Source organism: Tauraco erythrolophus, chromosome Z, assembly GCF_009769465.1.
Source record: "Tauraco erythrolophus isolate bTauEry1 chromosome Z, bTauEry1.pri, whole genome shotgun sequence".
NCBI lineage: Eukaryota > Metazoa > Chordata > Aves > Musophagiformes > Musophagidae > Tauraco > Tauraco erythrolophus.
Genome location: NC_141496.1, coordinates 92,775,307 through 92,787,068, shown reverse-complemented (window position 1 = coordinate 92,787,068; position 11,762 = coordinate 92,775,307). Strand labels below are relative to the sequence as shown.

General features: G+C 43.1%; 1 protein-coding gene across 1 annotated transcript; it reads right to left on the bottom strand.

Annotated features, from left to right (window-relative positions):
• Positions 1 to 438: 438 nt before the first annotated feature.
• On the bottom strand, positions 439 to 11,409 carry CDC37L1 (cell division cycle 37 like 1, HSP90 cochaperone). Its single transcript, XM_086629008.1, has 7 exons — positions 11,305 to 11,409; positions 9,655 to 9,936; positions 8,182 to 8,272; positions 4,393 to 4,508; positions 3,638 to 3,760; positions 1,989 to 2,144; positions 439 to 1,179 (listed from the first exon to the last, which is right to left on the bottom strand). Exons 1-7 carry the CDS (start codon positions 11,407 to 11,409, stop codon positions 1,078 to 1,080), a joined length of 975 nt encoding a protein of 324 aa, XP_086485134.1. The 3' UTR covers positions 439 to 1,077.
• Between the last annotated feature and the right edge of the window lie 353 nt (positions 11,410 to 11,762).

Here is an 11,762-nt window from a genome sequence, read left to right as displayed (position 1 = left end):
ATAGAACTGCTGTAATAGCAGTAAGTTAGAAATGCACAGTAGAATTTTGGATTGCAGAGGGTCTGTCAAAGGCCTCATCTGGAAATAGAATTTGGATTTCCAGCTCCTCAAACTGGAAGCTTTTAATGATTTTCCACTTTCATTGTTTGAGTTGGCAATGACAGAAATCCACTTTATAAGTGTAGTAGCATATGAAATACCTTTCAAACCCCATATGATGGCTTACCCTATATGAACTGCAACAAAGCTTTTTCTTCAAACTGAAGTCTTAGCCTAACCCTTGTACCTCAAGTTCCCTCCATCCTCTCCATCAAATACTTCTCACCATAACGAGACTTGGTTTAAAAAAATCTGAAGTTAGCCTTATGAACAAGAAAAGTCAGACTCCCAGAAATCATACAACTCAGCACTCATATGTAGACAAGCATTGCTTACACGTTAGGACAAAACCAAGTTATGTTTAATGAAAGCACAATGTAACATTTAAATCCCCTTAGTAGAGGTAGAAAGCCAGTGTTTTAATCTAATCCATTCAGATCTGAAATACTGATAACCAGATATTGATTTATTGCTATTAGTGATGATCAAATTTGAGAGCTTATCATGTCTGCAAGGTAGCATGAATACAGTTGTGATCTCAAATTTCATAGAGTAAAACATGTCCACCTCTGTAGTAAGACAATAGCAGATTCTATCAAGAATCTGTTGCTTCTTGTAAACATTGTATTTGTGCAGATTTTTTTTTCACACTTTAATTTCTAAAGTCATGAAAGGCAAGGTTAGTAGCAGAAAACACATCCAGTTTCACATTCGGCAATATGAGAACCCTGCTCTTCAAGGACAACCAAAAACCTAGCAGCACATTTTCAAACAATATTAAAAGTTTTTCTGAATTACTCACCCTTCAAAATCCCTTCCCTGCTAAAACCAAACAACAACAACAACAAAAAAATCTGACACCAAAAATAAAGTGCAGTACCCAGAAGAATAAGTGTCAAGAAAACACCCATGTTTGTTTCTTCAGAAAAAAAAAAAAGAAAAGAAAAAAAAGAATACTTGGCCTCAGTCTTAAGAGTACTATACTGTGTCCATCATTTTGGATTCTTCTTCATCTCTTTGTATCATAGAGTTTAAACTGCAGGCATCTGTGTTTATGGAACCTTGTAGCTCCCCTGTGTTCTGCAACAGATAAAAAATAGCTTAATTCTTCGTAACTGTATATGTGGGGGGGAGAGCGAGAGAGAAACATACTTTAAGTTGGACTCTTTGTGTTGTCCATCTTAAGATAAGACAGATTTGCAATAGTGAGGAAATAAGCTCTAAAAAATTCTTCAGCTGATGTTATCTCACTGTGTCAGGAAGCTTTAAATTTGCTGGCATAGATTGTATTTGGTCTCAGTACTTCTAGCAATTGACTGCACATTTACTTAAAATACAGCTGTTTGATATTACTTGAGAGGTACTTAAATTATTTCAAATAGGTAGTGTCAATTGTGACTCCTTCCCTAATACCTAATTTTTGACAATTTTAAGTTGCTTCTTCATTCCAGAATGTGGTCATCACTAGTACTATAACAAGAGACCTAAGTACTCCCAATTTCCTTTTGTCACAACAGGAGACTTTTCTTAGGCTTGACTTAGCTGAACGATAGGATTAGTCATTTTACACTGAAAGCTCATTTCGTGGTACAGACTATGATTATAGTTCTAGCGTCTGATCGGTTTTATGATGCAGTGTTTATTTTAAGCATGAAAATGCAAGGGCAGTGAACTATCATATGCTTTTGACCTTATGCTGAGGCTTTCTGAATTCCAACAAGTAAAAAGAAAGCCCATGTATGCCTTGCATATTGATAATACTGCATGTTATATCCTGAGCACTAGCAGTTCTAGGAATAATCCTCTTTATATTTCAGAAAGGTACAGCTTCTCAAGGCAGGACCTAATCCTACTTTAGTTACATTAACTTCTAGAAATAATACACCTACTTGTGAAAAAGATGTCAGCTCTCCTACAAGACCAGGATTGACACTGAAATCGTGTAGTAGCACAGTTTGGAAGCCATGTGATTGTGACCAGATTCTCACTCTCATCTTGAATGCTTCAAGTTCATTTTTAAAAGCCTCAAAATAGCCTTCTCCTGTCTGCAAAGAGAAAAATGAAATATTGGCACTTCAGCCAGATTTACTTTCCAGTTGTAAGCGCATATAGTCCTGAAAAACCCCACACAGTAATGCATGTTATACGCTTTGGGGAATAGCAACTGTGAACAACACAAGAAAAATGTTCGTCAATTGAAAATGAAATTTCAGGTAGATTTCTTTTTAAGACAATCTGTATTTATATGTAGAAGCAAAGTAATCGATTTATCTAAAGACAGGTAAAAATAAATCTAATTTTAGCCCTTCCTTTATTCCAACTCAGAAGCCAGTACCCTTAGAAGAATAGGTGCTTCTGGTCAAAAGTAAAGCACCAATTGACTCGCTTTAATGGAGCTCCTTTAGGCAATATTGAGATCCATCAGAGTCTTGTGAGTACAGTTGTTGTGGTTTAACCCAGCTGGCAAATAGACACCATGCAGCTGCTCACTCACTCTCCTCTGCCCCTGGGGAACTGGGCAACTCGTAGGTTGAGATAAGAACAATTTAATAATTGAAATAAAATAAATGATAAAAATAATAAAATTATAATAATAATATAATAATACATACAAATGAGTGGTGCACAGTGCATTTTTTCACCATCTGCTAACCACTGCCCATCCCGTCCCCAGCTAGTGATGCTGAAGAAGAGAGATCGTGAAACTGCAATCCCAGAAGAGAGGGAGCCCCAAAGAGAGAGAGCTTCTCAGCCACCCCTCATCTATATACTGAGCATGATGTTGCATGATATGGAATATTCCACTGGCCATTTTGGGCCTCAAGTTTAAACGTAAACTCAAATACTGAACTAGGAGTTGCGAGCCCTTCGCTCCAGCTGTGCTCCCTCCCAGCTTCTGGTGCACCTGCACACTGGCGAGGCGTGGGAAGCTGAAATTGACATCTTCACAATAACTAAAAACATCAGTTGTTTTCAACATTCTTCTCATACCAAATCCCATACTAAATCCAAAACACAGCGCTTTTCGAACTACTAAAAAGAAAACTAACTCTATTCCAGCTGAAACCAGGACAAGAGTCTGCAGCAAACCACAGCTTCAGCTGCTGCACAGCTCTGGATTGCTCTATTTCAGTAATGAAAGGGACACTGTTCTGGGCCCCACGGTAAACTGCCGACGAAATGGAAAGTTGTGACAATACACAGGTACACTGTGAAAACACAGATGTAATTACCAAAATCAGTCCTTTGACTGGTCTGTGTTTGCTGTTGTTGCTTAGTTATTACTCGTCTATAACACCCTCATTGTATCTTGCTTTCCCTCTGGAATAAGCAAAATTCATTAAACTTTCATCTTCAGAACTGGAATTACACCAAAATATTCTGCCTAGAAAGAAAGTTCCTAATAAAACTCTCCCAATAAGCCTGAGTCAGCAGATCAAATAATTAGCCTCTTACGGTTAAGAAGAAAGCTTCTCTAAAACATTGGTCTTCTGTACAGCATCAAGAGTTTCTCCCATCATTACGTAAGTTGACTTACTTTGGCTTTTTGGAAGAAGAGACGAAAACAGCCTCTTGGATCCACATTGCAGCTTCTGGCAATTTCTATAATAAACTGCATAACGACTGCTTGGTGTGCTACTTGCTCCATCAGAGCTCTTTTCTGAAAAAAAGTTCAAGTTATAATTTAAAGATATTTTTTGTGACATTTCTAAAATTCAGCATAATTTCCTTTTCTTTTAGTTCCTAAACAGATGAGAACTGATATTCACAGAAGCAAGGGGACTGATAACTAGACCGATAACTGCTTTAACTAGACATATATGTGACAATGCCCTATAGAGTCATTCACAGAGAGAGGGTGGGAAAAACAGCTAAACAGCTAATCAAGTCGGTCAGCTTTTCTATAGTGCAAGTGGGAAACTATTCATTCATAGATTCATAGATTTCTAGGTTGGAAAAGACCTTAGAGATCATCGAGTCCAACCATCCCTAATCCCCATTAAACCATATCCTCAAGTAGCTCATCCACCCTATTCTTAAACACATCCAGAGATGGGGACTCAACCACCTCCCTGGGCAGCTTATTCCAGTGGCTGACAACCCTTTCAGAGAAGAAATACTTCCTAACATCCAACCTGAATCTGCCCTGACTAAGCTTATACCCATTTCCTCTTGTTCTATCACCCATCACTAATGTAAAGAGCCCTTCCCCTAACTCCCCACCATCTTTTCTCAAGTATTTATAGGCCGTAAATGCTATGCTTTCAAACAATTTAAACATCATCTTCATACCTGTTCAGCTTCTAGATGAAAACACCACAACATGAGATATCTAGATGTTTCTTCACATACAAGATATGGGTGATCAGACAAAAATCTTTGACTATCATCCCATCTGCTCAGCATACCTAGTAAGAGACACACAGTTAAGATATTCTAAATTGATGAATGAATTAATGCAGCAAGGAAGTTACTTGCGTTGATACCCAAGTATATGTAACACCTTTGTCATTTACTAACCTCAGAACAACAGCATGCAGCTACATTTGGAGGTTTTATTTATACATCTAACCAACACTGAAAAAGCATTACCAGAAAGTATAATAAGACTTTGAGGATACTAAAAGTAGATTAACAGTGGCAATTTCCTATATTTTTAATGCCTTTCTAGCACAATTGGCAAGTTATGTTTAATCAGTTCTCATACACACTAACAAGTGGTGTAGGTATCTATTAGTTATATTACCAAATAGATTAAAAAGTTTATGGATAGACATTTACATTCAGTGATTCTGACATACACAAATCCTCTAAATGTTTGTGAATAAGAATACAAATAAAAGAACGTGCAATCTTTCAAAAATGAAAGCGCTTCTAAAACATGATCTGCTTGGGTTTTAGGAAACATGAATTTAATTACAAGAACAGCTTGATCTCAAAAAGAAAAGCCATATCAGTATTGGAAAGTTAACTACAAGATTGAATTATGATATCATGAAGCTACCTTCATGTAAAGAGCTGAGTTTAAAAATCAGAGCTCGATACTCAGACCACTTCTTAAAATTGTCCTTTATGTATCACTGTGAAGTAAGTACTGGCAACAGGTACCAGATGTACAGCTTTACCAATCTATCAGCATACAATTATAACTGGGCTAAAGATAATTCAGTGGTAACGACCTAAGCTAATCTTAGTTCTAGCAAACAAATGCCTAAAGAGAAAGCAATGGCTAATTCTTCTTTTGGCCGTTTTGAAGAGAGCTATTCCACATAAGTTTTTCATTTCTTGGAACCCAGAGCAAGATCCTAAAACAGGACTCGTGCAGTACGGCTAGTGAAGTCCACACCAGCAGCTAACACAGAACAAGAGACTTCAAAGAGTATTCATATACTGTCCCTTTTTATCGTAGACTTATGTAATTAGAATTAAAATAACAACATGGCTTTGAATTTAGGAGGTAAGAAAAAAATCGATGACCTTCTGTAATAAGTTTGTTGCTGTAACAGCTTAATCTGAATTTACACAACAAAGTACTTTTCCCAACTCTTGGCTAGGAAACCTGCAAGAAAGCCTCTTTTTTTCTGCTGCAATGCACAGCAGGGGACACATCTTCTGATTCCACTATCATCACACTTAGCAGTTAAGGGATTTGAGTGAACCTGTGCCTCTCACTGCTGTTTACATACTCTGACAGCATTGTGTCTCAACATGCTACACGTAAGGCTTGCTAAGGCTAACAGGTCTAGAAACTTTCTAGAAAGTTTAAGATCCTCAGAAGCCAAATAGCTTAGTAAAAATGAGTTTATACAAAGAATGGAATTTTGTCAACTCAGTCCTGTTCTTGATTGTTCTAGAACTCCAAATATAGCTATGCTATACCATAGTCTGGAACCAGCCTGTAACTAAGAATGGAAAGTACTTCAGAGAACCATCGAAATTTCAGATTATTTTACAAGATCTGCTTCACCAGCTGGATGCCCACAAGTCTATGGGGCCTGATGGTATCCACCCGAGGGTCCTGAGAGAGCTGGCGGATGTCATTGCCAAACCCCTGTCCATGATCTTTGGGCAGTCTTGGCTCACTGGGGAAGTTCCGCTGGACTGGAGGCTGGCGGGTGTTACCCCCATTTACAAAAAAGGGCGGAAGGAGGATCCGGGGAACTACAGGCCGGTCAGTTTGACCTCGGTGACGGGCAAAGTCATGGAACAGGTTATCTTGAGTGCTATTAACGAGCACATACAGGTTAACCGGGTGATCAGGCCCAGTCAACATGGGTTTATGAAAGGCAGGTCTTGCCAATCAAACCTGATCACCTTCTATGACAGGGTGACCCGCCTGGTTGACGAGGGAAGGGCTGTGGATGTAGTTTTCCTGGACCTCAGTAAAGCCTTTGATACAGTTTCTCATAGTGTTCTGGTTGAGAAACTGGTAACTGCTGGCCTGGATAGGCACACCCTCCTTTGGGTTAAAAACTGGCTGGATGGCCGGGCCCAAAGAGTGGTGGTAAATGGGGCTAAATCCGGCTGGAGGCCGGTCACCAGTGGGGTTCCCCAGGGCTCAGTGCTGGGTCCAGTTCTGTTTAACATCTTTATCAATGACCTGGATGAGGGAATTGAATGCACCCTCAGTAAATTTGCGGACGACACCAAGCTGGGAGGCTGTGTCCATCTGCTCGAGGGTAGGGAGGCCCTTCAGAGGGATTTGAACAGGCTGGATCGTTGGGCTGAGGCCAATGGCATGAGCTTTAATAAGGCCAAGTGCAGAGTCCTTCACTTGGGGTATAAAAACCCCAAGCATCGCTACAGGCTCGGGGAAGAGTGGCTGGAGAGCTGCCTGGCGGAGAAGGACCTGGGGGTGTTGGTTGACTACCGGCTTGATATGAGCCAGCAGTGTGCCCAGGTGGCCAAAAAGGCCAATGGGATACTGGCGTGTATCAAGAATAGTGTGACCAGCAGGAGCAGGGAAGTGATCCTGCCCCTGTACTCGGCACTGGTGAGGCCGCACCTGGAATATTGTGCCCAGTTTTGGGCCCCTCGCTTTAAGAGAGATATTGAGCTCCTGGAGCGAGTCCAGAGAAGGGCGACTAAACTGGTCAAGGGGCTGGAAAATAAAACTTATGGGGAGCGGCTGAGGGAGTTGGGGCTGTTTAGCCTGGAGAAGAGGAGGCTGAGGGGAGACCTGATTACGGCCTACAAATACTTGAGAAGGGATGGTGGGGAGGTGGGGGAAGGGCTCTTTACATTAGTGATGGGTGATAGGACAAGAGGAAATGGGTATAAGCTTAGTCAGGGCAGATTCAGGTTGCATGTTAGAAAGTATTTCTTCTCTGAAAGGGTTGTCAGCCACTGGAATAAGCTGCCCAGGGAGGTGGCTGAGTCCTCATCCCTGGATGTGTTTAAGAAAAGGGTGGATGAACTACTTAGGGGTATGGTTTAATGGGGGATTAGGGACGGTTGGACTGGATGATCTCTGAGGTCTTTTCCAACCTAGAAATCTATGAATAAGATCAGCTTTGTGCTTAATTGGGTTCAACAATTATGACTGAGCTAAAGTGAAACCTAGTGAGTAATTAAATGTAATTTTAAGAAACGCACGATTCCATGCACACACACTCTCAGTAGGTGTTTACAGACATTACCCCTTGATCCGTCATTACCCTTGTAGCTTAACAGCCACTAGAAAATATGTATTAAAAGGAGGTGGCTATGGACAATCCCATGCACTTTTATACACAACTTATATTTCCATGAATCTCCCTGCCTTTTCCCACTGAGCAGCAGAAAAAGTTGCTAGAACTTTAGTTTTCAGGGTTTAAGCTCATTTAAATTAAAAAAAAAAAAGTTAATATTCAAGTTCTTATTGGTCACAGATACTAACAAGCTTCTACGATTTTCACTGTCCCCACTTGCCACAGTTACCTTATTTCACTTTGAAATTATTACCTGTTGTGATAAAATACAGCTGAACAGTCTGTTAGCCAGATCTTTCATTTGCTGGCATTCATTCTGCACAATAAGAAGCAAACCTACAGAAATGCTGTAGAAGTTTAAACTGCAAAATGTTGATAGAAGCACACTCACCAAAGTGTCTGATCTTTTGTTCGTGTTTTTGCATAAGTGGTTCAGACACATCTTCATCTTCTCTTTCTTTTCTTTTTTGATTAATAAAACTCTGAGGAAGAAAAAAAATTGTACCATCACAGAAACTCCAGACATACCTTTTTGTGATACAAAGGAATATTACATTTTACTATGTTACTATTTAAAGGGCTGTGTTCTAATTTTACAGTCATGTCATAAATTTGAGAAGGTTTTCTTTAAGAAAGTGCATTACCTAATAATAAAGATTAAAAGTCTCAAAGAACTCTGAGAAACTTCTGTCCTCAGGTAGGAACTTACTGACCTGTCAACAATGAGATTCATGTACCTTGAAGCCTGGGTGCAGCTACATCAGTGAAGTTGTAAGATGCATTAGCTGTTCAAATTAAATTGTGAAATCAAAGCTGAGATTCTACTATTAAAAGGTTTGTGCTACATAATCTGCATTACAGTAGTCAGTATTAGAGGCAAGCTAACTGTTTCACATTTTAAGAATTTAGCACAGTAGAGAAGCACTACTATTCAGCCCATTTGGCAACACTTGCATTACATAGAATCAGAGTGGTTTGGGTTGGAAGGCACATTTAAAGATCATCTAGTTCCAATCCTCCTGCCACAGGCAGGGACACCTTCCACGAGATCAGGTTGCCCAAAGCCCCATCCCACCTGGCCTCAAACACTGCCAGGAATAGGGCAGCCACAGCTTCTCTGGGCAACCTGTGCCAGTGTTTCACTACCCTCATCATAAAAAAATTTCTTCCTTACATTGAATCTAAATCTCCCCTCTTTCAGTTTAAAACCATTGCCCCATGTCCTACGGCTACAGACCAGATAAAAAAAAAATATATATATATATATTCATCTTTCTTTTAAGCCCCCTTTCAGTATTGAAAGTCTGCAATAAGGTCAATAAGGGCTCCCCAGCACTGCTCCACGCTGAACAACCCCAATTCTCTCAGCTTTTTTCCTAGGAGAGGTGTTCCATCCATCTGACCGTTTTCATGGTCCTGCTCTGGACCCACTGCAAGAGGTCCATGTCTTTATTGTACTTGTGGCTTCGACATCTGAACACAGTACTCCAGGTGGGGTCTCACGAGAGCAGAGCAGAGGGGCAGAACCCCCTCCCTCGACCTGCTGGCCACACTTCTTTTGAAGCAGCCCAGGATACAGTTGGCTTTCTGGGCTGCAAGCGCACATTGCTGGCTCATATCTAATACCTAGATGACCCACGTAAGTTCTGATCCACACTTCCGGTGGAGAAACGTCCTCAAGATTTGTAGTATAAGTGCAGCTTGCTCTCTTTCATAAGGCAAAGTGAGGAAAAAAAACCCACACTTTTAACACATACTGTAGCTTCTGTATGTAACACATACAGAAGACACTCTAGACTAGTAACAAGTGGAATGAAAATAAAAGGCTAATACTTGTTTTCATGCACACTGATATAGGTCATACCTTATTAAATACCTCCTTACTAACAGGATCTGTGTTCCATAGATTCTGTCTTTCCCTCTGGTTTAGTGCTTCTTCTTTTCTTCTCCACTCTTCCTCTCTCCATCTCAACTCTGCAGCTTCAGTCTTTGCTTGAGCAGATTCCTGATCGCAGGATTCTGAATTATGCAGTGCTAAGCTACCAAGTTTTTGCTGGGCGTCTGCTAGGTTCCACGTGCATTCTACAGAATGCTTCACAAACTCTCTTTCTTTTTGGCAGGCTAATTCAATCCCTTGGCTGTACGTCTGTGAGGAAAATCAGATATGATAAATACGGAGGGAAAATTGAGTTTACAGTTTGTATAGAAGCAGACAGGCCTAAATCCCAAAGATAATGCATCCAGAAACCACCTTAGATATGCAGCATTATATTTGCAGGAGTGATGAACAGTGAAGTGGACATTGTACAGCTAGATTCTTAGAAAGAGACTCCTAATTCAAGCTGGCTCAACTTTGTTAAGTGTGTTTGCAAAATCATGGATCAAGTACTGCTAACAGTCATAGTCTCCAGACCGTAACAATACATTTGCCACAGCTGAAACCCCTCTGGCTATCTTCGGCCTGCAATGCCAGCAACAGCCAAGTGTGAGAATACTCTGAATATATACTTCTGAAAAGAAAGTATCAGTTTTGTGAGTTAGATCTCACCAGTAAAGTAACTGCTGCTGCCTGCATTCCAATGTGGATTAGTATTTAACAGATGGCCAACATCTCCCCTTGAACGGACAGTGAAAGTGGAATTTAAGTTATGAAGTGGTTGAGGCCCACCACGAGCATACGTTCCTTTTGGCCAAATCTAGCGAGGAGGTCAGCACTCACAGCTGGGAGACAAAAGTGACCTCTTAAGCAACATTGCTTATATTACTTCTAGGTGTGCACTGGGAACTCACGCTTAGTAACTTAAGAAATTATCCTCTAAAACATCCATTCGCACTAGTTCCTCAGCTCTCCTGTGCCCAATAACCTCTGGCAGAGAGACCTGAAGGACAACACAAATTGGGAAAGATTACTTGAAGAAAACTTTAATGAAGGCACATCAAAGTTCTTGTGCCAACTTCGTTTGGGAATTGCAGCGTTTTTACTTTTTTATAACAAGATGAAAATTTCACTGTTTGGAAAACTACAGTAATGACAGCTTCTTGCAAGAACAGACAGAATTCCTGACGGCGTATTTGTCAAACGCCGACTTGCCCTAGCCAACGGAGAAACACACCGCCCGCCTATCTGCTTTTTAGGCACAAGGATGCCGGGAAAACTTCAGCCCAGCTCCTGCCACATCGCTCGTCAAACGTGGAACCGTTCCTCTTGGGCGGTGGCAGACGGAGACTCCCACCGCCACCGCGGCAGCGCATCTGCCCCTCCTGGCGTGCTCCGGGCGGCGGAGCGGCCCCGGGGGGGAGCAGGCGCTTCCGCACACCCCCACCCCCACAAGCGCGGGGCTCCGCCGTGACCCACGTCCCCCCCGCGGCCCCCTCCGCGCGGCGGGGCCGGGCTCGGGCCGCGGGGCAGCCAAAGCGCCCCCCGCACCGACCCGCTTCGCTCCGCACCGGCCGGGGCCGAGGAGGTGCGCCACCGGGGGCGGGAAGCGGCCGGGGGTGGGGAACACGGATGTACCTGCACGTCCGGCAGGCGCTGACAGGAGGCGGGAGCCTGCCCCCGCTCCTTGTCCTCCTCTGACGGAGGGTCGCCGTCCCGTGAGCGCGGGAGCCACAGCGCCATCCCCGCCGCCGAGCCCCCGCCGACCGCCGTCCCCAGCCACCCGCGGCGCTTCTACGCCTCACCGGAAGTGAGGCGGCACGCCACTTCCGGCGACCGAAGCGGGCCGTCGGGCGGGGCCTGCGGCAGGCGCAGCCCCAGCCCCGGCCCCTGCGCCTGCCCCGTCGGGGGGGGGTCCGCCTGCGCGCGCGCCTCCTGCCGCGGCGTGGACGCGCCGAAGCCCCCGCCAGGCGTGGCTGCCGGTGGCGCGCGGTGGCGAGCGGTTATGACGCCGAGGCGCTCCCGCGTGTCCTTGCCCAGAGTACCGTGTGTCGGGCCTCTTCCGTGCCGGCGGAAGGCCAGCCAGCCACCTCCCT

Excerpts from the sequence above, each read along its gene's own strand:
- CDC37L1 (XM_086629008.1), bottom strand. The coding sequence starts at position 11,409 with ATGGCGCTGTGGCTCCCGCGCTCACGGGACGGCGACCCTCCGTCAGAG. Across the intron at positions 9,937-11,304 it reads AGCGCCTGCCGGACGTGCAG|ACGTACAGCCAAGGGATTGA; the intron begins GTACATCCGTGT and ends TTTTCCTCACAG. Across the intron at positions 1,180-1,988 it reads AGCTGACATCTTTTTCACAA|AACACAGGGGAGCTACAAGG; the intron begins GTAGGTGTATTA and ends TATCTGTTGCAG.